Source organism: Manacus vitellinus, unplaced genomic scaffold (assembly GCF_001715985.3).
Source record: "Manacus vitellinus isolate BGI_N305 unplaced genomic scaffold, ASM171598v3 scaffold_9_pilon, whole genome shotgun sequence".
NCBI classification, from domain to species: domain Eukaryota; kingdom Metazoa; phylum Chordata; class Aves; order Passeriformes; family Pipridae; genus Manacus; species Manacus vitellinus.
Genome location: NW_021940917.1, coordinates 17,313,734 through 17,339,354, shown reverse-complemented (window position 1 = coordinate 17,339,354; position 25,621 = coordinate 17,313,734). Strand labels below are relative to the sequence as shown.

At 39.9% G+C, this 25,621-nt stretch overlaps 1 protein-coding gene across 1 annotated transcript in view; it reads right to left on the bottom strand.

Annotated features, from left to right (window-relative positions):
• Window positions 1-4,861: 4,861 nt before the first annotated feature.
• The window catches only part of SLC44A1 (solute carrier family 44 member 1), a 53,824-nt gene continuing 33,064 nt past the window's right edge, over window positions 4,862-25,621 (bottom strand). Inside the window, exons 9-16 of the mRNA XM_018085881.2 lie at window positions 24,874-25,060; window positions 22,890-23,055; window positions 18,554-18,710; window positions 18,021-18,104; window positions 16,844-16,981; window positions 14,896-15,132; window positions 13,553-13,633; window positions 4,862-11,334 (exon numbers count right to left, since the gene is read on the bottom strand). Of these exons, the coding sequence (XP_017941370.1) occupies window positions 11,311-11,334; window positions 13,553-13,633; window positions 14,896-15,132; window positions 16,844-16,981; window positions 18,021-18,104; window positions 18,554-18,710; window positions 22,890-23,055; window positions 24,874-25,060 (1,074 nt within the window). The 3' untranslated portion in view covers window positions 4,862-11,310. The remainder of the gene's footprint in view (window positions 11,335-13,552; window positions 13,634-14,895; window positions 15,133-16,843; window positions 16,982-18,020; window positions 18,105-18,553; window positions 18,711-22,889; window positions 23,056-24,873; window positions 25,061-25,621) is intronic.

Sequence of the window (25,621 nt, the reverse complement as noted above, 5' to 3'; positions counted from 1 at the left end):
CCTACCCCTAAGCATGGCTTGGGTCTTGGATCTCCTCTGAGCTTTCCAGCAGCCCACTTTTGAGGAGCTTCTCCGAATTCTGGCATCTTGTTACTGCTTATTGCTTTTTCCGTATTGGCTTTTCCATTGCCTTTCCCCTACTGACTGCATTTGTCACCTGATCCCTCCAGAAGGGTTAGCTGAAAAAACATCTGCAGGACCTCAGTGGGGGTGGGTACAGCTACAGGGTGCAAATCCAAGGTGCCCCACAGCAGCCTGGACACTGAACAAGGTTTTGCCATTGTTGGGACTTACCCTGATTGACTTCCTGCCTCTGGCTGGGCACGGCATCGGTCCATTCCCTCCTTCCTCCCACTTCCTTCACTGTGTCATGGCTGGGGCCCTTCTGGAGGCCAACCACAGCTTGTGGCCGCCTATCAAATGTTCAACTCGCTTCAAAGGACTTGCTTTGCCCCCACAGCTCGAAAACTCAGTGTGTGCTTTTTACTTGCCTTGTTATGTGCTATTCTTAAAGCAAGTTCAGATGGTGGTTATGCACAGGTGGGGGGCCCTGGCCCACGAACATAATTATGTGAATTATTGTGTATAGTTCCCCTACCCCCTTCCTTCAAGATTTGATTCCTTATTATTTCTTTAAGAGGCTTAACAGCTTTTCAAGCTGTGCATCTTCTGGGAAATTCAGACCTGAAAACTCTTGTGCTGGTTTTTTTGGGGGGGAGCAAATTATATTTTGATAAAGCTCTCAAGCTTCCTCTTCATCATAAACAGCGTGAACCTTACATGTACTTTTGGCAGGCTGGTCTCCTGCTGCAATGCAATACAGACCCCTCTGAGGTTTTCTGGCCTTTGTGTGGTCTCATGATGAACAGATCCAACACCAGAGCTTTCAAAAGCAAGCTGTGGTGCTCCTTGCCTGGAGACAGTGGACTTCTGTGCCTGTAAGAAGGAGGCACTCCTCCGCATTCCTTCTACCAGGCCTTACAGAACAGGCAGCAAACTCATGCTTTGAAATCCCTTTACTTCCTCCAGCAGTGTTCCGACATTAGGTACTACAGTCAGGTTTTGTTGTTGTAATTTGTGGTAGTGCAATTTGGAGAGGTTTGAAAGAGACCCAGCAGTGCCTTTCAACAAGTGAATTTTAATTCTTGCAGAAAGCAGGCACTTCTAGTGGTGTTCCCAGCCTGGGATTTGAGAGATCTTGTTTCTGATCTGGTTCTTTCACAGAGTGCTTTGTGCACACTTTGCTTCCAGTTATCAGAGGCTTAAAAACCAAAATAAGATTCTCCCAAGACACTCTTCTGAGACCTCTCTACTTCCCTGTGACTGACATTGCTACTCTCTCCTTCTGTTGATGAAAAGTAAGGGCAATGAATCCTGACACAGAAGACTGTGGGAAACTGAATTGCACCCAGTGCCAGGAAAGCTTTCACTGAAACCAGAAATGTCATAAACAAATCAGTAGATGACTTATGGTGAAAGGAAGTCAGGATGACTTCACATATTTAATGAATGAGCTACCAAGACCCACTAGAGGACCGGAGGGGGTTTGCTAGCAGAAGACTGAGCTTTCAGATATTTTACCTATAAGACGAAGAATGAGTCTGAGGTGTTCATGTCTGTATCATTTCCCTTGCACCAGGAAACTTCCACTCAATTCACTGCCTCTTGCAGCTGCAGAGAGGTATAATTAAATCCCAGCTTCACACACAGCCTTACCTGCCCGTTTAGTTCGTCCGTCCTCCTGCAGAATCTGAGCGCCGACTGGCTTTTAATGTACTTGGCCTTCATGGCATCCCCATCTTGGAGGAAAGGGAGGCACAAGGAGAGCACATGATGAGCCCCACATGAACCAGCAGTGTGTTGGCCCCAGGCAGGTATCCACATCTCCCTCTCTTACCTGGAAGCCCCTGGAGCAAAGACAGGGGGACATGGCAGGCCCTGCAATCAGGAGAGGTGGCTTCATCTGGCATTGCCAATGCCTACTGGATGTTTTTTGCCCAAGGTTTGTATGTAGGACTTCATATTTATAACTGGAATACAACTAAGAGCCATCAGAAAGGCAATTAAAACCAGGAAATATCACTATTTCTGGGATTGTGGCAGACTCTGGTTTGGTTTTTTGTTTGTTTGTGGGTTTGTTTACTTGTTTGTTTTTTGGTAGGGCACAGGGTTCAGGCCTGTGACTTCTTCTTCAGAGGACTGCAGTGTAAAATACCTGCTCACCCATTTATTTGTCTTCCATTTGATTACTGTCATCTGGGATAGTGAGATAAAACAATTCAGTAGCTTCTGTCATAGGCTTTATTTCTAGATTTGATTGCTCCAAAAAATCAGAAAATCTGCCCTGGTGCTGGTTTTTCTTCCACTTTGTTTTTAGTGTACCTAAGGTAGAAAATAGCTAAGCATTAGAGGGAGATTATGGCAGTAGGTGTCAGAAAAAGCTTTTTCAGGTGTTCTGTGTGCGGGACTGCAAGCTCCATCCATTTCACACATTCATAATTTAAATAGTAATTAGAAATTCTAAATAATCTCTCCCTGGGCACTAGCTAATCTTCATTAAACATCTAAATACCAGCGACTAAAACTGGGTCAGCTCCTCAGTGGCCTGCGGTGGAGGGAAGGAGCCGTGTCAGACTCCTGCAGCACAGGATCTGGCCTCACTGGCTCGGAGAAGGAGCCTGTTTGCTGCACACCAAATGTTGCACACAGAGGGCCCCATCCTCTACACGAGGCAGGAGAGCTCCTGCAGTGGCCAAGGAGCTGTGCTGTCTTGCAAGCAAGGAGACTGGTCCTTCATCTCCAGTGGGAGAGCAGGGCTGCTCAGGGATCTGAGGAGGCACCTGCCTGTGCTGCAATTGCCGATGCCAGGGAGTGAGTCCTGAGGCTGGTGTTCACAGGTACATGCACACTGCATGCAGAATGTCTTGGCAGTGGGAAATGCTGTGTGACTGAAGGACAAATCCTGCTTTTGCAGCTCCAGACCTCTGTCTCTAGGCCCCTGCTCTCCCACTCACAGTGTGAGCAGGATCTTCTTGCTCATTCCACCACCATACCCTGAGGTTTTCCTTTCAAGTCTTGTGTCTCATTCTGTCCTCCCTACATATACTTCTCTTGCTAGCCCTCTGCAGCCCACTTGTAGCCCACCCCCACCCCCTCTTTTTTTTTCCCCTGGAAGTCATGAAACTCTAGTTTCCGAGCTGAGGGAATCAGCACTGATCCCTGCAGACAGTGCTTCAGACTCTCACTGCTACAGAGGGTGAGGAAAGCTTCTGTTCTACAGTTCTGACACATGCAAAATCCAGTGGAAACCAGACAGGGTTTTTATAATCTGTATGCTATGTTATGCTTCCTTCCCCTAACACCTCTAGTGCTGAAGAAGGGTATCTCCAGAGTCCCTTCTGCTCCACACAGCTAAACGCACCCTGCCAAGCAGATTCACCATTAATAACCCGTGAAACAGACACTCCAAGCCAAGGGAACATACTTTCAGAGGAACTGTGGAACACTGACATGCAGTGGAACTCTTTGGGTCCCCAGCATGGGACCCTGCCTGTGTGCAGAGGTCCTGTCTGATGGGCTGCCTGGTCCTTTTCATCCTGACGGTATTTACCGAGTGGCCACAACAGCATCAGTCTCCAGTTCAGAAGTGGCAGTGGTTTCCAGACAAAGTAAACCATCTCATGCAAATGCAGTGCTGAAGTGGTTTGCAGTGAAGAGTAATAGAAGCAAGAAAACATGGTTCAGCTTGGCTTACTAGTGTATTAAAAAAAAACTGGCAGCAAAGAAAGCAGAAATTTGCTGTGCCCATGGGATGGAGAGGAGAGCACAAGAAATCTTTGTGACTGCAGATGCCTCTTCTGGTAAGATCACACGGGTACTATTATTGCTTCTACTCACCATCCACCTTTAGCTATCCAAGCTTGTTAGAACGGCTCTGCAGAGTGGGGAGCAGGTACAGGACCTTGCAGAACAAGGAAGTTGTCCCACAAGAGGTGCTGCACTGGGATGTGCAGTTTGCATGGCTCGTAATACATAACAAGATTTCCATCATCCCTCCCTACTCTGCATTCCTCCATAGCTGTCCCTGTGAGGCAAAGCATACATTATTAGCCAGTCTGCTCCAGACAGCATCAGCAGTCCTGAGAGTCCTGGGTATGAGCAAGGGACTCCTGTGCATGTGTGACTGCAGCCTCTCCTTTTCCACAGCAAAAGCTTCTCAACTGCTTCTGTATGTGACTGACCTTCAGCACACCCTGCAGGCTAAGGAACCTGATGATGGGTGAAAATGTTGGCTTAGAGGGGCAGTTTCCAACGTGCTGGAGAGAAGCTGAGGAGCAGATGATCAGTGAGAAGAAAGACTGTGAAAAAACCCCCACCTTTGCTCTACAGAACTCCACTGGCACACCCATCTTAGGAAAACATCAAGCATCACAATGCTTCTCTTGGCACCAGGACAACATGCCCATCATTACTGCTGCTACTCAGCTAAAGGGCAGGCACAGAACAAAGTGAAGCCTGGGCAAACACTTGCATGGGCTCTCCTTGCTTCTCAGGAACTTGAGATTGTGTTGTTAAGAAGAGTTGGACTTAAGAACCCCACATGGAAGACAGAGAAATTTCTTTCTTACTTAAAAGGAAAACTTTATTTTGATACATTAAAAAATCTATACATTTCTTAGACTAAAATACAGTTTTGCATCAGTATCCTGGCACAATGTCAGTTTACACAGAAAATCTAAGATTAGATCAGCACTGTTAATTTTTCTTCTCTTCCTGCATTCACAGCTTGCAGTATAAAACATTTTAAGTTCCCAAGACAACAATAAACAGTGTCACATTTACTTTTCCCATTTTCAAAGGAGGTGGCATTCCACTGGAAAAAGGAGCACTTGTTAGTTGATCTTGATTCAATGTAAATCACTAAGTCAGTCCAGGGATTTGATTGCCCTGTTAAAAGTATGAGTGAAGGAGGATGAAAAATTCGTTTTCAGATGAAGCTTTGATGGACTATGACAATGCAAGTACTGTCAAGCCTTTAAAATATGTTCAGAAGATCTTCCTTAGGGTAGTTTCTGTAATCAGCAACACAATCCATCATACAGAAATAATTCTTTTCTATAGGTATAGATAACACCTTCATTTTTTCTCTGAAGAGCTCCATGGCAAAATAAAAGCAGGACACAGGGGATGTTGCTGTGAGATGTCTGAATTGGAACATGAATTTCCTTAACTATTGTGAAGATTCTGCAGAATATTTTCTACCTATGAAATCCTACTCTCCACGGCTCCACCTAACCTTTGGCCTCTACTTTCTAGCCCACATTAGAAACAAAGCCACCTTTCTATTTTCTACTCCCTCACTCCCCCAGGACGCACTACAACATTGTCTGCAGCACTGTTTTCCAAATGAGAGATATTCCTCCTTTTCGGTTTGAGCAGCAGGGAGGGACCCAATTAATACTAACATGGACCACACATGGTATTTGAGAGTTAAAAGCTGTGACCTCAGTGGAAACGTCAGTGCTCAGTTTCTGCTGGGTTTCACAAGTAGTCAAAATTGCTAATCTCACCAACTGTTTCTGGAATAACTCCCTAGCTGTCCCTATTTCCACTCAAGCCACAGAGGTTGTTCACTTGAGGAATGGCAGCTACCTATGCTGCCACATACTTAGAAAGGTCATAGCTGTCTTTAACATTACTGAAATAAGACTCGTTCTGTTCAAGTCAGCTGGTACTTTTGCCCAGAATTCTTCCAACTTTTGTTCTAAGTGGAGTCCTACGTTCCTGCAGAAAAGTACCAAATGCTAAAAACACCGAATTCTGCTCATCACGCTCACATTCAGTGACCTGACCTCACTGAGACAGGGGAGTAGAATCTGATGGGTGTTTGCTGGTTTTCTGCTAGTTCCCTTTTAGCAGATCTCTGCCAAATGAATGCCTCCAATAGTTTAGCCTCCCTCCAAATGGGTATTTTCAGATTGATTCATGCTACCAATTGTCCCTAGGAATATTTTCATAATCCTAAAGTCTCTGAGGAGCTTTGGCTTGATTGCATCAGCTTGTGAACATTGCAAGACACATCACAGCTCCATCCCAGACCAGAAATTCTGCCTTTTATACGTGACCCATATCACAAGAGATAAGTTTCATCTCTTCTCTCACTTCTTTAAATATAAAAGAAAAAAATACCTTGAGAACAGTATCCGCTACAGAACACAAGAAATATAGATTTACTGGTTTCCATAATCTTGTTATGTGATGGAAATAACAGCAGAGATGAAATAGTTGAAAAACCATTTGGAAATGACATATTTAGAGTAAACTTTCATCATCTCAACAAAGAAGCTGAGTGCAAGAAATGCTTCAAATAAGTCTGTTGGGTCTTGTGTTGGGAAACACAAGGTTAGTGTGTTGTTTTTTTTTTTCACAAAGATGAAATAGGATTTCTGTGTTGATAATGTGACACACAAGCTGTTCAAGAAACAATGGGCTACTGATACTTAGATTTAGTAAACATTATCTGCACAGGCAAAGCCATGATTTAAAAAACAGGAATGCTGTCAGGTATCTACTTATAAATCTTACGATTGTTTCTCAAAACGACTGTGCCATGTTCAATATAGCATGTAATATGCACTCTGAATCAAATGCTCACTGGATGACAAGTATATGTCTGCTACATGCATTTTATTCTGACTCTATAACATACATTCATAGAATACATCATAACCACTCAGAGCAAACCGCTAAAGTGCATGCCCTGAGGGCACATTAAATATGTTGTCTCCAACACTGGCTGCTCAATTGCCAGAACACTGATACAGAAAGGGCTCATTTTTGCGTTATATCCCCATTATGTGCTGAAAGAGTAAGAGCTAACATCCCCTGCTCCCTCCATGAAAGGGAGCACTGTGGAGCAGGCTAATTGCCTGCTGCAAAAAAAGCCCTTTCAGAAAGAAGTAACCACCCTGAGAAGATGCTGTACAGAAATGCAGGGAGCAAGTCTTGGATTAACTACTAGGTTAGTGGACCTGTGTACTGGGTTAGGCTGGATGGAGTTAATTTCCTTCACAGCAACCTACAAGGTGCTGTGTTACAGATCTGCAACAAAAGGAGTGTTTGATAACACAATGTTATCAATGTTACCTGTTGCTGAGCAGTGCTTGCACAGGGTGAATGGCCTTCTCTGTTTGTCACTCTGCTACTCCAGCAGAGTAGGTTGGAGCTGGGCAAAGAGGTGAGAGGGTGCACAGCCAGGACAGCTGACCTGAACAGACTGAAGAAATATTCCATAACATATAAGGTCATACTCAGCTATAAAACTGGGGTGGTTCCAAAGTAGCCACTGCTTGGAGATTGGCTGGGCATTGTCTGCTGGTGGGAGATGGTGATTGCCTTTGTATCACTTGGGTTTCTTTTTCTTTTCTTTTTTCCTCTTACTTAATGAACTGCCTTTATAACAGTGCTTTTTGTCCTTTCACTGCTCTCTCCCATCCTTCTGTGGGGACTGAGCAAGCAACCGAGTAGCAGCTTATGTGACAGCCCAGTCAACCCACCACAGCATTTTAACTGGGTTTTCTACTGTTAGTTCTCCCTTCTCCCTAATGCAGAAAGTCCTTCAGAAAGGCCAAGCTAAGGCCACATTTAAAACCCCATCCTGTTTTTGGCAGCTGGGAGCTACGAGAAGGCTGAAGATGCAATTCTAAGCTGGCCATAGCATTTAGCCTAGCTGTGGAACAGCAGTGAAACTGCAGAAGAGATGGGTTGCACTTCTAACACAGTGATGGAGTGATATCATAAAAAAAAAATCCTATCTTAGGACTTTAGCTCAGCACCTACTCCCCCTCTCATTGTCCAGGTGACATCCTAAATCATTGCCTCAGGAAGGTGAGAGGGAATGTGGTAAGATCAGGGGAGCTGACACTGCCACTTGGCACTCCTTTACTGAAAGAGCAATACAGAAATGAGACCTAAAAGAACAACAACAAAAAAATCCTCTAGGGTTGGAAGAAGCAATAAAGATTACACACTGCTGTTCAACTTCCAAATAAAACAGTGACTAAAATAATGTGTAAAAATTTTAGCAATTTAAAGAATTGTATACTTTTTTCCCTTTGTAACCTAGCTGGTCAGAGGTTATGATACAGACCATCTGCGGAAACCAATGGCTGGGAACTAGTAATCCCACTGATTGTTTCTAAACCCAGATTGTCCAGTCTAAATCTCCAGTCCTCAAGCAGTACTTGGTTTAATGGACTTGCCAAGGAGATGATTTCTCTGTTTCAGCTGTCTCATCTTGCTCCTCCTGCATTGTTATTCTCGCTGCAGCATCGCTCTCTAGTTAGTCTAGACTGCTTCCCACAAAGCAGTCCACATACTGGCTTTAATAACCAACAGTCAAAAAAAAAAGTATTGAATCCATCACAACTGGCAGAGCCCAGTACCCCTACTGCCAACATTTCTATAGCAATTTACATGCCAAAGTGTCCTCTCACTCCGCTATCCCCACTAGGATAGGAAAGCAGAGTCTCAATTTCTCCTGAAAAGTTGTCTCTTCAGAACTCTGTCTTCTGCTTATCTCCCTGCACAAGACAGGGCTGGAAGAGGGCAGCTTGTAGTTTGGTTGCAAATGAACTTCAAAGGACATTCAGAAGCTTTAAAGGGCCACTGGAAAATCTGCATGTGGATGGAATGCCTTTTTGGCATGACTTAAAAGCTCTGCATGCCAGATATACACTCAAGAGTGGTGCACACAATTTTATTAAGAACTTCGTAATGATATAGATTTCTCACTTAAACATTACTACTACCCATAGAAAAGTGTTGCCTGTATCTTTTAAACACCATGTAAATAAAACAAATTTATTTTTAAGACAGGATAAACTGCTATAAAAATGGTGCACAGTCAAGTAATACAAAAATACAAAATTTGTTTCCAACTGCAGTCCTAGTTGCAATTACAGAGAAAAGTCCCCACTCAGGACTTCCAGTGAGCAGGGAACACAAACTTGTGGGATCAGTCATGGCAGAACTTTTTTATCAAAATGCGCAGAATACAAGGCTTCTTTGATTAAGCACCTCCAATAGCCCCCAAACAAGAAGAAAATTAATTTTTCTGGAAGCAACTGGGTACTCAATAAGTCTTTTAGCCTTGGAATCCAGTTTCTAGGATTCATCTAAGCCAGTTTTTAAATTTCTGGCATGGTTAAACCCTCCTGATCTACACAAATATTGGTGTTGAGAGCCACTGCTGTCTTAGACACTGGTACAGCAGGAAGGTCTCCTCTCCACAAAAGTAAGACTGCTCCAGTGCTTCTTCTAGGCAAGTCTGACCTCTGACTTGCACTGAGAGGCCTCACCAGTGCTCCAGTCTGAATCCCTAGGTTGAAGCTCTAGCCCAGTTAGCACTTACACAGATGTGTAAGTTACAACTTCAATACTTAGAGAGCCCTTCTGATGTTAGTGGAGGTACTGATATGGTTCACTTAAATGAGTGTCTAAGTGCTTCCAGGACTGAGTAATTCTGTCTCTCTGCCTCCCCAGCAGCTATCCTTTCTACACGTACCTTTATTTTCACACCTCTCACATAGTTTGGGGTCTGTGATATGAAAAGTGTAAATCCTTCTTTTAACTGGCTTACCGAAAGAAAACCTACCAAATTTAAGTTATCAAATGCCTTCTGGAAGCAAAAGTGAAATATTTTACTATTGCCAAAAGATAAGAGCACTAGTTAGCTACATGATACTACATAATTTTTTAAATCTTCAGCAGCAATTTGGAAGTCTGATCCTCTGACAGGAAGCACAAATAACTGCTTATTTACTAAACCTTGATAACATGAGTTGTGCATGTCTCTACCTAGACATACCTCTCTACTCCATTACAAAGCTTCTGTAGAAAGACTTTTCTCTTTCAAAAGATTTTCTTGAATGGAGTGATTGTACCATTGAGGCATCATTTATTTGTAGAGAGCTTGTATTTAGTGCAATAAGTTTAAAAATTCTGCTCTGAAATATTAACTTTACATTAACAAAAATATTTTTCTTAAAAAAATTGTAACAAAAGGAATATATAGCATAGACAGATCATGAATTCTTAGCAAATACACTTAAGCATTTACCATTACAATAAGTTGAATAATTGAATATTAGCATTCATATCTGGCGAGCTTCCAGACTGAAAAGAAATTTTGTACTACTACTAATAATAAAAAAGCATGTTCTCTTGTCATTATTTAATAATTTCAGATAACTATCCTGGCAGCTACACTTCCAAAGAAATGTTTCTCTGCCCTTCCCGTTTTAGCCACCCACTACAGTACATACATATATGGATCAAACAACAGGCAAGGAATGAACCCTTCTACCTCCCAGAGCTCTCTGGCATTAAATGAAATGAAGCATACAGTACTTTTTTTATGTACAGTAGTACAGTTCATTTCTCTTCCCCTCCTCAGCATCTTTGTATCTAGTCATGAATTAATCATGAGTATGGCTAAGACTGAGCTTTAACAATCTGTTATTTCAATTGCCCATATGCAGAATCCATACCCTTCAAAGGAACACTGCTGAAGTGTGAAGGAGGTTACTGAACTCAAGGGGAGGATAGAGGGCAACGGGTATAAGGGGCAAGTAGGGTAAAGCAGGAAGTTGATTGCATATAAAAATTATCTGTCCCCATTTTGTAGGTTCTGTTTAACAGGAGATGCAAGGGCTCCCACACACCTGAATACCTGAGGAGTTGGTTATTGTGATGTCTGATACTGGTAAACAAAACTGTGCCCTGCCAGGGTTATAAAGTAAAATAACTGCTTACAAACCAATTTGAACTGAATGAATTCTCACTGAAACCACCTTCTGAAAAACTAAATTTAAGACTTTTCTTGATTTCAAGGTTTTCTGTACATGTGACTGTCCCAAATTTAATGCAAATTGAAAAGAAACTAAACAAGTAAAAGTCTCAGCAGATTAGCAATGTCATGGGAAATCTGTCTCTAAACCCAGTCATGATTTCAGATTATCTTTACAACGATACCTCCTCCAGATTGTAAAATACCAAGCAGATAAGAATCAACATTTCCATGACCACAATCAATAATTTAAGAAATGGAACAATGATAAAGCTGCTTGTAAAAGCCACCCGTATGAAAAGAGTACATGTTTCACAAAAATAATTGTTAAAAAAAGTTTTAAATCCCTGTTCCTTTTCTCTGATTTTGGCTGTTTATTTTTATATATATATATATATATGTATATATGTATATATATACTGTTTTGGAATGTCAATGGGTTCCAATATGGCTGGCTAGTTTCAAGATGAACTTGCTCCAGAGGCCTAGAAAACAAAGTCATACAGTACAGTCTTAGACAAATGCCAAAGGACAAGTAGAAACTGAGTCAAAGGGGTCGCTGGAAGCCATAAAGAAAAAAGTGTGAAAAGGTGTTTGTTTTTTTTTTTTCTTGTGCCCTGATACAAGAACAGAAGGTCCTAAATGTTTCCTCGTCTCTGCTATTATTACCTACTTTAAGTACAACTCCACTTAGGGTGTTTCACTTTTAGAAATAATTGTCATATTCTAAGAAATATCTGCATTTCAAGGGTACTGAAGCAAGACAGTAGAGATTCTATTTCTAAAAGAACAGGAAAAATAGTAGTAGTAATCTAATTTTCAGACATGCAATTTTGAGACTATGGGCACTACCATTACAGGATAGACTTATGAATGGTTCTATGCCAGACATAACTGAGGCCTTTATTGACACTTTGGGGAAGGTATCAGAAATTTAACGGAGGTAACCACTGTGTCCCATCCTTGTTAGGAAGTGAGATCCTAGTATTTCAAAACCCACTCAACTGGAGCTGAATGCCCAAAAATGGAAAGCCACTTGATAAAACAAGGCCCAGTCAGTTCCAAACAAAACAATCACATGAGCAGCAGAACTGGGAGTAATTCAGCAGGTGACTCCCATGCTGAGCCCCAGGTGCTCAGCATCTTCTGCAGTAGTCCTACGAGGACTTTCAGGCAGTACCAGGCTCAAGAGCCTAGAAACAAGTTCCTACAAGAATAACACCACCCTTGACTTGCAGGTAACTTTGTTTGCCCTTTTGTAAGGGGCGGGGTGAATAAAGGTTTTTCACATCCAAGCTTTAGGCAGTCAGGTACAAAAGTATAAGTAGCGGTCTGTGACAGTACTGACAACAGTGTAAGTGGAAAACCACTACATAATAAAATTTTGAACTGAAATTTTGTGCATGTGACTAGAGGGTTTGCACACCCAAAGTCTCAATCATTTTTAATGGCACATTTGCATCTACAGCATTTGGATCACTCTGAAAATCCCAACATTAGTGTCTGTTTGAACAGCTAGAATTACTCCCAGAAGAAACAGTAAATGAACATAGAATTAGTTTTTCATATGTATAAACACAGCAGCATTTAGGCATAAGCAAATCTAAAAACTGGAATGCCATAATGAAATAGCAAAACACGCAAAGCTACACATCAGTCTATAGCAGGAACCCATTCCAGCTTGTTCAAAAAGTGCTCATGCAAAATGGCTTCATGTACATTGTTGAAAAAAAAGAAATTCTTCTGTTAGCATACACTTATTTAGATTCCATTTGGTTAAAAAATTATCCCCATAGTATGGAAATGACTCAGACCCCAAACGCTCTGAGAAAGTAATGGCAGAAAAATATTCTATTTCACAAAATCATATTGCACGATGACAAGTCGTACCTTGCCCAGACTGGCTCTCCATTAAACGCTCTCTGTTCTCCACCTTCCAAACTTATCCTCCTATCTGTTATCTGTACCATGTATAGTGTTCCTTATTCCAGGCTACTCAGACATGCAATGCCTTCCTAACAGGCACACCATAAGTAAAACAGGCTGCAAAAGCATAAATGATGCATTGTTCACTGTCTGTGCATCTGACAGTGTGAGATGGAAAGAGCACACAAGAGACAAGCAACATAAGTAGTTCGCAATAAAAACAAACAACTGGGAGAAATGTCATTTGAGCAGGTTGAAAGGAATCACTGTATCCAATTCCTTGGCATGGTGTAAGATAATTTGGTGAGGGCTTTAAATGCCTGGTCCTACTTTGCAACAATGGCTGTGCTCAGTAGTGTTCTTCAGGCTTTTGCAGTGAATGTAACATGAGCAAAAATTGTTCATCTCAGGGCTGAGAAGAGATTAAAGTCAGAATAGCCCAATGAATTTCAGAGCCATCTTATTTTTAGACTAAACAGCAACTGGGGCTGTCTGTGTACACCACATAGCATGCCTCACGAATCCTAATGAAATATACTGCATTTGTTTCATATGAGACAGTTCCTTTCATCTTACTTTTACAGGAGATGGTCTCAGCTGTGACAAAAACTCTGCCATCCAGGTGATAGGCAAGCTCACAAACAGAAAAAGCAGAACATCTTGAGTGATACAGAGAACAAAAACTTCTCCTGAAGAAGTGCAGTCAGTAAAGACAAAGAGGGAGAAGAAGTAAAAGTGAAACTCTTGGAGGACCGCCACCTCCTCATCTGCACCTACCATTGGTTTTAGCTCTCTGCTCTCAGCTCCACCTCCCCGGCCAGCTTCTTTCATAGATTTCCTACTATTCTCCACAAACTCCTGAAAAACAGTAATGAAATGACAAGTGCTCTCTTAGCACAGACTCTAAAACATCAAGTCTCAAGACAGAACTTCAAGATGCAACTGCTCAAAACATCAAGCCCATCTGCATCTCTTGCTCAGACTTGACCACGAGGTATCAGAAAAGCCTGTCAAATATCCACAAAGGCCTCCCTCATTTAATGCTGGAAGCCAGACAGGTATTTGCCTGGTGTGCTCTTACAACTTTTCCATGTACCACGCAATGTTCTCCTTTATGGGGAAAGAAGGTAAAAGGCTGGTTGACCAAAAAAAAACCAAACCCAAACCCACAAACCAAAACCAAAAATCAAACCCACAACCAAACCACAACAAACCTCCCCCCAACACCATCCTAGTCTCAGCTATTACATTGTAGCCTGTGAACTGTGTGTAATTTCAATCTTTTAAATTTTTCACCAGTACAATCTCCCATTTACGAAGATTAGCAAAGCTAATTCAATTTTATACAATTTTTTTTCTCTTGCAGGTAAGCATTCTGCAGCAAATTTCAGTAAACTTTAGCTGCTCGTGTTTTGTGATATTGACTGCCGACTAAAGAAACCTACAATGCTTTTATGGTTTATTGGTGTTTCTTGCTAAAAAGTAACTTATCAGCCACCACTTTATTTATTATATACTCTAGATTCTGTTGTGATTTACCAAAAAATCAGCACCAAAATTCTCAGCATGGTTTTCCCACAAGTAATCAGAAAAAAAACTTTTTCTATGACTGAGAAGTCATAAGAATCTTCCTCTAGCCCACGCATGGTGGGGGCATTTTACAGAGACATATTCTACAGCTGCTACTTAAAAACACTCTCAAGAAAACTACCTACTCAACAACAAAGTGAAGGGTTTTGGAAGCAGAACTCTTACAACTTTGTAAGAATTGTGCTTTCTTAGGAAAGCACAAAACCAAGCCTTTCCCTCTTGTTCTGCTTCTTTCTAATCTGCAGTGTCATTTACAAGACATGATACCCAAGGGTATGATTCTGCAAGATGACTGTTCATCTAACAGGCAGCAAATAGAAGCCAATAACAGTGAAACCAAGGGAAGGAAGCATCATCATTTATCTGATGCTCATCAGACTACACTGTTTGCAGGTCAAGCCATGAACAAGGTGGCAAGGTAAAAAAAAAAAACCCAAAACATTAAACCCAGCAAGTGAATTCATTCCACTGTCAAAATACCTATTTTACGGAACCAGATCCTTAGACTTTGAGAGCAAGAGGAAACTTACCATGAGAACTTTGTCCATGTAGAATTCCCTCCCAGGACTCCCATCGTTGTATTTTGTATCGATGGCAAAACATAAGAAAAGGACATCAACAACCATTTCATAAATAGAAAGGAAGCAGTGAGCAACCAGGAATGCAAAGAGGCAGACAATGATGAGTGGCAGCACCCAGATGGTGTAATCTCGTTGGTAATTCAGCAACATAACGCCGGCCAAACCTGTGCTGCAGACAATCAGGACCTGAAGAAGAAAACAGTAGACAACTCTAATGGCAGAAGCCTTTTGATGTTTTTTGCTTGGTTTATTTTTTTAAAGCCAATGTGCTTCTTGGCCTGCCAGGGCTAGAATTAGGGATTAAGATATTAGTGGTAACAACATCTTTACCTCCCGGATTCCCCACATCCCCGATTATAAATGACATTTTATCCATTGATATCAGAATTGTTACACATCCTTTAACACAAAAGGTATTTTTCAGAGCAAACCATATTTATATTCTGCTGTCATAGTTCTAGTTTTATAGAACATTCCTGTAAAAAGGAACTTTATCCTGTAATCTCTAAAAGCCCCACAACCTGATGCTACCAATCCCATGCAGTTGTGGTTTTTTTTGGGTTTGTTTTTTTTTTTGGTTGGTTGGGGGGGAGAACTTAGGTCTTAAGAGGATGGTACATTTTCCATTTTGCTGCTGGAAAACTGGAAACAACTTCCAAACTTGTGTAGTCTTTATCTCACTTCCATACAGGAGAAAGCAGACCAGAATTCATGTGAGGCACTTCATGTAACAGTCTCCACAGAATTGTACTTCATGTGAGGCCCTAACAGACATTTCACCAGGTACCAGTTTGATTTTGGCAAAACCCAATGGACTAAATTGTTGTGGCCACTTAACTTTTTGAACATTTCTGAGCCTATTATTATGAACTGCAGCTAAACATAAAATTGTAAAATAGGTCAGCTTTTATGAAAATACCATTTTGGACTGGTAGAGGAGATGCTGGCAGCCTAGCATTGACTTAGCTGATGGTATTTCTTACATGCTGGACACTGTTCATTTTAACATTTCTGTCACCTGTGCATTTTTCTAATAATCTGAGAGTCTGGGGGGTGTTTCCGAACTCCTCCACAAAACTGCATTATGTAATTCCTGTTCTCCCAAGCACTTATGTCTCCCTTATGTGTTTATTCCTTCTCACATCTTACTGACTTAGTTACTGGATTCAAAGTTCAGCCCACTGTACTCTGACTTAACAGAAGTAGAGGAGTGTAATAAGAAATACAGATGAGTTCAACCACTGTCTGAATGCTTAGGCACAGGTGATTTAAGTAGATTGGTATTAATTGTTCTAGTAAATAATGGCATAAAATCCTTCAAAGGATAGAAATATTACACTTTCCATAAAGTATATCTCCATCGGTTGGAGACCCAAAAAGCTGACTGACCACAGCAACTATTCTAGTCTCCTTTTAATTATCAGAGCAGAGGTAACTTAGTTGCTTAAGCTGGCAATTTCTCATAGCAGGCTTTTGTACAGTTTGATCATAAAGGTCATCAGTAATGTGTCAAATTTTCAACATAAGCTTGGAGAGCCCTTACTGAACAGAATTTAAAAGAAATGCTTCCTCTCCTTAGAATTCTACATTTTAACCACAGAATCAAACAAAACCCTAGAACTTCTAAACACTTTTCTCTTGACTCCCTAAAAAATAAATCATGCAAAAGGTGTCATAATCTTCAGGTATTCCTCTCTAGCCACTTTCACTCCATGTGAGTACATTATTTGTTTATCCTCTCTACTCTACAAAGCCCCTCCTAATGGGATGCAGCTGGACATGATAAGTGCACACTAAGAAACAGGATTTCTAAGGCATTTTGTGTTTGGGGTGCAGCCATTGCTAAAGAAAGCTTGCTTGTATGTAGGTCTGTAAGCACTGTATACAGCAGACATACCTTCCCTAGGAACAGCATAAAATCTCCAACTGTGTTTATGGCAGCCACTCGCAAAGCGTTTTCCACCAGGATAACAAAGGCATCCTTTGCTGAGGTGCAGAAATTGGTGCTGTTGATAGCTGTGGCTGTATATGCATTCTAGGAAAAGGAGATTGAAGACTTATTCATGCAATGATCAGGTATTTCAGATGGAGGGTGGGGAAGGTGAAAGGGAAGATACAGCTCCTGAGTAAGTCACATTTGTCATATGATGTTAATGAACCAACATTCCCCTGAAAGTTGTTGAATCAAGCAATATATAGCAGCTGACAGAAGACTATATGAGGTAAAGAACTGCTATTCTTCTTCTCCTTTGCTCATAATTTATGCATTAACTAGTTTTTTCAAAAAAACCTCATTAAACAGGATTTGCAATTTCTCTGCAGAAGGAGGTGAGCAGTGGCACAGCTACAGAAATTAAGTAGTTAGAAAAAAATATGGAAATACAAAAGAGTCTGAGAGTCATACAAGTCAAACAAGATAATTTCTAGGTACTGCATTCAAGGTTAGTCAGGACAGTTTTCAAGGACTACAATGGGGTTTATTAAATGCTTTCTTCTGATTTTATTTTCTATATCTCCACAAGCAAAAAAAATTAACAGTGAAAGAAATGTTAGCAAGATATTTATATATATACACATGAGAGATGGACTATAGGCCTATAAACCCATTTTTACAATGGGTCTGACCAGCCAGCATGTTGCAACTTGCAAATTTTCTTCCACTTTGTAGATGATGCTGACGATTTGATGTTCTGTACAGTTTCTGCATTGTGTGAATCTTAAATATTACACCTAAAAGCTTCATTCTGTTTTCACAGGAGACACATTTTGAAATTCAGACGTGGTTTTACAGAGTAGACATATGGGAAACATCTCCAACCACTACACAAATCGTTATAAAGTCGAGACACCATGTTCACAAAGACGAGTATTGGCTATTCTTTTGTCTTTGTTTACATTGCAAAGGTCAATGTAGTATTTGCAGTGTAATTTCAGTAATGAAGACAAGACTGAAATACTGTCATTCAAGTTCAGTTCCCAAGTACAATACATTATGCGTCAGCCTCAGACTGCAGCCTGGGAATATATATACTATTATCAGCCCTTATATAAAACATGAATATTGAAAATCTTACCTGATTTAAGTATGTCAGGCACTTTTCTAGACACCAAAGGCAGCAGATGCAGGCTTTAAGCATACAGCGAGCACAAGCATTTTCCTGGGAAAGCACAAAATGTGGGAAAACAAAGATAAAGAGTAAAAACAACGGATCTTAAGAAAATAGTATTCCTTTGTGTTTCAGTAACTGATACTCAGATTGCTAAATTAAGCAATCCATATCAGTCCCACCGTCTTTTAAAGATTCAATATTCACAGAGAATGGTTTGGATTGGACGGGACTCCCCCCACCATGGGCAGGGACATCTTTCACTAGGCCACGTTGCTCAAAGCCCCATCCAACGTGCTTTTGAACACTTCCAGGGATGGGGCATCCACAACTTCTCTGGGCAACCTGTTCTAGTGCCTCACCACCTTATAGTGAAGAATTTCTTCATCACATCAAACCTATTCCAAAACGAGACTTCAAGCCTCCCACACCGATCAAATTAACAGGTCAACACACCAGGCCTTAATTTTCAGTAAGAAAACGGAACCTATTTCTCTTACTTTTCCTTTGAGTTGTGTTTGAATATACATTAGAATCATTCGTGGTATCTTCACTAGTGTGATAATGAAAGACCCCTTTGCTACTGTTCCTAGGTGGTAACAAACAAGGCGATTAACAGATGCCAGAATAGGAGTAAATGGCAGATTTCTTTTCTCCCTGTTGAAAAAAGAAAAAAAAAATGAAGTAGAACGATCAGTATGTATGTGGTACCATCTAGAAGTGCTATAAATTTTCAATAAAATAAGGTGCAAAAGGAATATATTATCCTCATACCAGCTTTCAGGGTGTATTGTTCACTCCACCTTGTGTAACTCACAGATTTGTCTCCAGTGGAGAAGTAGGACTAGAATAAGGAATCAGTATGTCATATAGGTAGTGTGGTGGTACATCCCATTCTTCCCCACCCTCTTTGGGCTGCACTAGGATTTCAGAAATGCTCGTTAGGCCTTGGCAAAGAGGACCTGGGCTCAGCTCCTCTTGAGTATATCAGAAACACTGTCTGCTCCCAGGAACCTGTCCTGTCTAATGAGCTCCTGTTTTTTAATGAACAGCTTTAGAAACTCGCTTTTTGCACCTGAATAACAACCTAAGTGGAACAACATTTTTATTATTGAACTTTCCAAGGAAGTTACCGACCCAATTTGCAGCAAGGATGGAAGATTCCTGTCACTAAAGCAAATGCTCTTGCAACCCTACAAACTCCTGTGCCACAGCTGTCTGTGACCAGCAATCTCCCTCTGAGTGGGATGCTTTTCAGAACCACAGAACTCCCAAGTTTGGTATACTTGGAGGACTGATGTCAAGCGCTGCCAGTGGAGCCTGGGCTGATATCTCCACTCCTCAAAGCTCAACCTTTGCCAGCTGAGAAGATGCAAAGGTATCTGATGTGAGAACTTCAGTGAACTTGGGGGGAATTTTTCACAGGTACACCTTGTACATACTGCTTTAGGTCTGTGTGTGTGCAAGTGTATGTACTATGTAATAGTAACACGAGCGTTATATTGGTCAGTAAGTTAGGCCTCTAAATGAGCTACTGTTGTGCTTATAATAAATTCTACAGAATCTTTTGCTAAATTGTTGAAATTGGGCTATTGATTAAGTGATTTTAAGTGCTGTTAAAACCTCTAGGCCTAAACTGCTGGTTAAGTCCAGGGCTAAATTTGGCAAGGCGGTCTGCTCTGAACCTTGTGACTCAATGGGAGGGTCTCCATCATTCCTTTTTATCCATATCCTTTCCCATCCTTATACTTTTTCCTTCCCCAGCCTCTGCATAAATAATTTTAGGTTGATTTTAGTTTTAGTTTGATTGATTTTAGATTTTTTCCTATTTTTTTTCTCTGTGTGCTTTAGCCATCTAGTAGAGTAGTAGAGTGAACCTTGTCAATGATTTATGTCACACTTTTACCTTTATATTAAAACTACTTTTGCCAATACCTTTGCTGGTGATTCTTCAAGTGACTTAAAACACTAACTGGTGATAGTTAGTTTTACTAGCATTAGCTGCATTACCCACTATTAACACCTAGCAGTTTCTATACAGTTACATTGCAATTCAAACCTTACAAGGAAGTGAGAAACAATGCCTTCTACTTTTCTCCTGTTCTGTTGGAGATCTTTATGTAGACTTTGGAGAGGATGTAACTAATTTATTAGGTAAATTCTTTTTCTCAGATTTTTTACATTTCTGATTTAGCTGTTATATCCTCAAGACACCAAGTGCTGGGCCTTAAACAAGTTATTTAACCCAATGCAGCTAGAGTATTTTTAATTTATCAGAAGAATACTCACTTTCATGGTTTGAAGCTAGTCCTTCTTAGAGTGTTTATTTTTCTTTCCTACCAAGGAAGCCAATTCTATTTCTCTCTTAAAGAACAGCTCTATTAACCATTTAAAGAATTGCTCTTCTTCTTTATTAGAAATAAGAGCAGGATAATAAGCATATTAAAGGAATATGTGCTACACATTACAAAGATAAAGTATCTCCCCAGCTCGGGAAGAGATGTGAGTTTCATTCAGAAAAGATAAAAAAGTACAGCCTTCATTCCATGAAACTAATATCTGCATAACTTAATCCTGAGAAGTTAATGATTAAAATAGGTTAACCCTGTATTTTCTTTCAGTTGACTTTTAGAGCTGAAGGGGTGGAAAGCCAAACTCTGCTCCTTGTTGGGAGTAGAATACGCATAAATAGTTTGAGTCTTACACCCTGACAACCTAAACACTTCCTTTTTTTCAGGTAAAACGTTTCAGGTTCCTCATTATCAGGGCAGAGTCTGTAATTCAGAACACTTTGAGCTCTGTTATTGCCTGAGTTGAAAGAAATCCATCTGGCTCAGGTGAATGAACAGTGAACTTATACAAAACATTTCTCCATGCATAACTTCATCTCATTTGCAGCAGAAAGTTGCTCATATGCAAAATAATGGGTCCAAATTAATGCCTTTTCCCTTCTTACTAAGTCACTTTTTAGATTATGATTGTACCTTAAAATGCAAAAAGAGGATAACAGTAGAGAGAAATAAGTATTTACTAACTTAAAATTAAGATTCCTGTTATGGAATTATAGGGTATGGTTAAAATAAAAGTCATTCACCCTCAGGTGTCAGAAAATACATAAACTTACAGATGAAGCATACATGTTGCTAAGCAATCTATTTCAATGCAATGTCTTTCTCCTTCCTCTGTATTTTCCTCACTCTTCAATCTATTTTAATTATTCACAAGATTACATCCCTGTAACATCTTGTAATAATTTCATAGATGTATTTCATTGGTATACTGGAGGACTTAATCATTAATAAAACAACAGAATTTCTGACAGCACAGTAAATTTATTCCTTGCCTTTGATAATGTTTAAAGACTAGGGCAGAAAAAGGAGTCAAATGTAATTCAGGTAACAGCCTCAATTAAAAAGACAAACCAACTAAACACTCATGATCTGAATTATGCCCCTTGAAAAATACCTGCATACATTATTTAAAAACATCTATTTTTTTTAAAGAACAGACTCTTAAAAGCACATGGCAAGAACAGAATATGGTTGCTGGACATCAGTACAGCATGAGTTCAGGATACTAATGCTCTTTTTCACTTGGGGATAGCATCACTCCAATATCTATACGGTTTTCCCTTTCTTAAGTAAACTACCATTGCTAAATATCTTGCCAATGTATTGTACTCATGCTGTTCTTTATTCAGAGGAGTTGCATTCATATTGTTTGGAAAAGACTTTGAGAACATCTGAAAAAAAATTAGTTATCTAGTCACTGAACAATGATGTAGTGGTTTGTGGGGGGGGGTTTAAAGAAACATATGAACTACTAGAATCTACAATGACATGTGGAGAAGTTTCATTCAACTATATCTCTCCAAAGTAAGTAATGGTGTACTTTCTTCTTTCCCTTACCAAAAATAATGCCATAGTTCTGCTCCACATACCAAAATTTAATATATCAGATCACCAAAGTACCATTTATTCTCATGAAACACTAACAAAGCATCTGATACCAATCTTTTTTTTTCTGAAAAACCTGAGTCCTAAATGGCTATTTAAGCCACATATTAGTGACTTATTAAAGATAAAATTTTAAGCAATATTAAATTCAAAATGTTTTCAGATACTACAGGCTAAATCTAAGTTTGAATTCTGAAATTAGCTCTGTAAAGCACAATTCTTGCTTTGTAAAACCATTGCCTAATAATTAGTATTTCTTTCTTGGACAGCCAGCAGATACATCCAGAACAGCCAGCACAAAGTATGCCCTGATACAGAGTTTAGTTCACAAATTTAGCAATGAAATATGGAGCTTTAATGCACATATAGTTCATATCATTTTTTATTTTTATATAATCTTGACATAATCTATATGTAAGTGATGAGTCTAATAAGACCTCAAGTAATCCTGTGAAAGAAAGATTAATGAAGATTAATGAAGCACTGTAAATAATTTAAAGGGCACTCTTTTGCAATTAAAATAATAATCAGATGCTGTCAATATTTTTTAATCTCTACAGAATTTATCAGCATTAATTATTAGCAACACAGATGACCTTCCAGGTGCATCCTGCTTTGTAAACAACCATCCATGCCTGTACAATGTGCACAAGTTACAAGGCAAATGAGACTTCAAGTCCTAAATGTCAAGAACACCATCTATAATCAGCAAAACACGTATTTTAGGACTTCATGTGATTTAAAAAGAGTCAAGGCAATTTAATGGCTCCCCAGCTTTCACGACAGAAACAAGTATTCTCCCCAAGACCTCTGTCCCTCATTATTTCTGCAAAATCAATGTCTAGGTAACTCCTGGTAGAGCTATCTAAGTTGTCCTTACCTTGTAAAATAGTATGTCACAACAGCCCCTGCTACTGTCATCTGCTGACAGGCTAGGATAAACTCGCTGATCCAGATGAGTCCTACTGCATGGTACCACCACATGTATTTCAAAGGACCTACCATCCGAAATTCGACAAATCCTTCTTCATTTGGGACAGGACTACCTAGAAATAAATGAGGGTGAAAAAAAGAAGATGGTGCTTACATCAGTTCATAAATAAGGAAGCATGTGGCATTAGCAGGTCACAAGCAGTTACAGCAGAACCCATTCAGCTTCTACTAACAGTTTTAAATGTCATGTTTAGGAAGATTGTTCTTAAGAAAGATACAGCTTTTGAGACAATCAGTATAACGGCACTTGAAAAAAACCACAAAAAAATATTCTGAGCATGCTCAAAATCCTGCAACACTTCCTTTAATTTTCAGCCACATGGTGAAAATTTCCACAATGAACCACCATCACATGGCAAAACTCCCTATAGTTAAACATAATAGAAGCCTACTTCTTCAGTCATTCTTAATTTGAGTTTGCTGCTCTATCAGTATTATTCACACAGCAAGAATCAATATTAAACTTCATAGCTCCTTACATCTATATGTCAACACTAACAATCACTTTTGCTTTCCTTATGGTAAGTCTTTGTACAAGTATTTCAACAATGTTTGCAGTTCTAAAGCTATTTACAGACATATGGAACAGCTGTAGAGATTCTAAACATACGATTTCATACATTCAGAAATTCACTGACTCTTTGTCTAATGTGAATAGCAGTATCACATACAGAGACTGACAGCATGCCAGAACACTCCTAACTGATAACAGTGAAGATAACGAGTGTATATAAGCTAAAAGGATAAATTAGCTTTTACAGAATCAAGGCTAGTTGAAGGGTTCTGTCAGTAAAATATAATATCAGACTAAATTCTGCTACAAATTTAGTGCCCGTGCAGTGACCTGACTCAGAGAGTGAAGCACGGGGCTGAGACTTTCAGAGGCAAACATTTTCTGCACATCACACAGCGTGTGATGAAAGCTAAAAATCTCAACAGTAACGAGAACAAGAACACATGAAGTGTTACCTCCGACCCTCACTAAAGAACTCGGGATATGAAAAGATACTCACATATTGTATTATTGTGAAATAGCTTTGTGACCTGAAACACTGCTACTTTTGGATCGACAGTAAACAACACATTTCAAAACGCTTAGATTTGAACAGTGAATGACGGCCTGCATCGCCTGCAACGCACTGCAAAATAACGCAGACATCTCCCATCTTGAAAAGCAACTGCAAAGTTTCTTTGCTGAAGTGACTAAGATTTGGACCTACAGGACTGACTAATTCTAGAAGGTCTTGTCAGACCCCAAACACAAACAAAGCTTTCACCTTTTACAGTCTTCACAGCAGGCTGGAATTAAGAATACATTGGCTAGTCTCGGAATACAGTGTACAAAGAGCAGAAGAATCTCCCTAATAATTGTGGAATAATAATGGAAACCTAAGTTACAAACAACTGAAAATGAATTCCACTATATTTACATTGTGGGAGACAGTAATTCTGTGGAACAGTCCTTTCGTTACTATGCCTTCATCTGTGTGAGCACTGGCTACCATCCAATTACTTGGAGAGATCAGCTGCAAGATTATGCTGTTTTTAACTTGCTTGTGTAAAATTAGACGGAATTTTTGAAAAGAATTGTTATAGAAGTTGTATTAACAGAGTCCTGTGGTTTGCAACATGCCAACTTGCATCACAATAAAAAGCCAGTCTAACACACAAAGTACGACGTGAGAATGCAGACTCAAATGCACAATAACTTTCTTGGAATAAGTGTTTTGAAGTCAGTGAAGCAGGTGAGAACAGAAGCACAACAGGTGGGTTTTTTTTCTTAGAGGTTCCAACATGCTTTTTAGCCAACTCTGCTCGAAAACATACAAAAGTTAGGTGAAAATTATTTAAAATAAGCAACAGATGCTCACCTGTAGTACCAAGGAAAAGCAGGACTGTGATCCAGTATGCCCAGAAGAGGATAAGCACAAAGAATGTCCAAAATGGTTGGAAGACTAGAAGTGGCAGGTGAATGAAGACCTTGCCGGCCACGTGGAACAAGGCAATGGTGAGAGCTACTCTTTTGCGCATTATTAACATGATCAAGAATAAGATAACCTAGAGGGAGAAGTTTCCAAATCACATTTTAGAGAACTGAAAAATAAGCGAGCTATTATTTCACAAAGCAAGGATATTCAAACACGCTAAATTAAACACATTTATAAGATCACAAAATCAAAATGTAAAACCGCTGTTAGCTTCTTCTGGTGATAAATTATTTTCCAATCTCATAATTACGTATTTGAAATCATCATCAGCCTTAGGCTGATGAGATTAGACTAGATTCTATCCCCAATTATGTTGTACAAACCAGTGAAATCAGCAAGTTTTGACAAAGAATACAATTTAACATTTATATCTGACCATGGTGTGGTGGTCTTGTAATATGTACGTATCTATAAAAATGCAGGGAGTTAGAATGTAGGAAGGGGAAGAGAGAGGGACCTTTTGATTAGGATGTGAAACAAGAAGAAGAACAAAAGAGGGAGTCTACAATTCCTCGGAAGTTAGTCAAACATTGTCAATTTTTAAAAGTAAAGTCAGTGACTGTGAAATTAACAGCAAGGCCCAAACAAGATAATCAGTGTTAGCATTTCGGTTCACAACGATCCTTCTGTA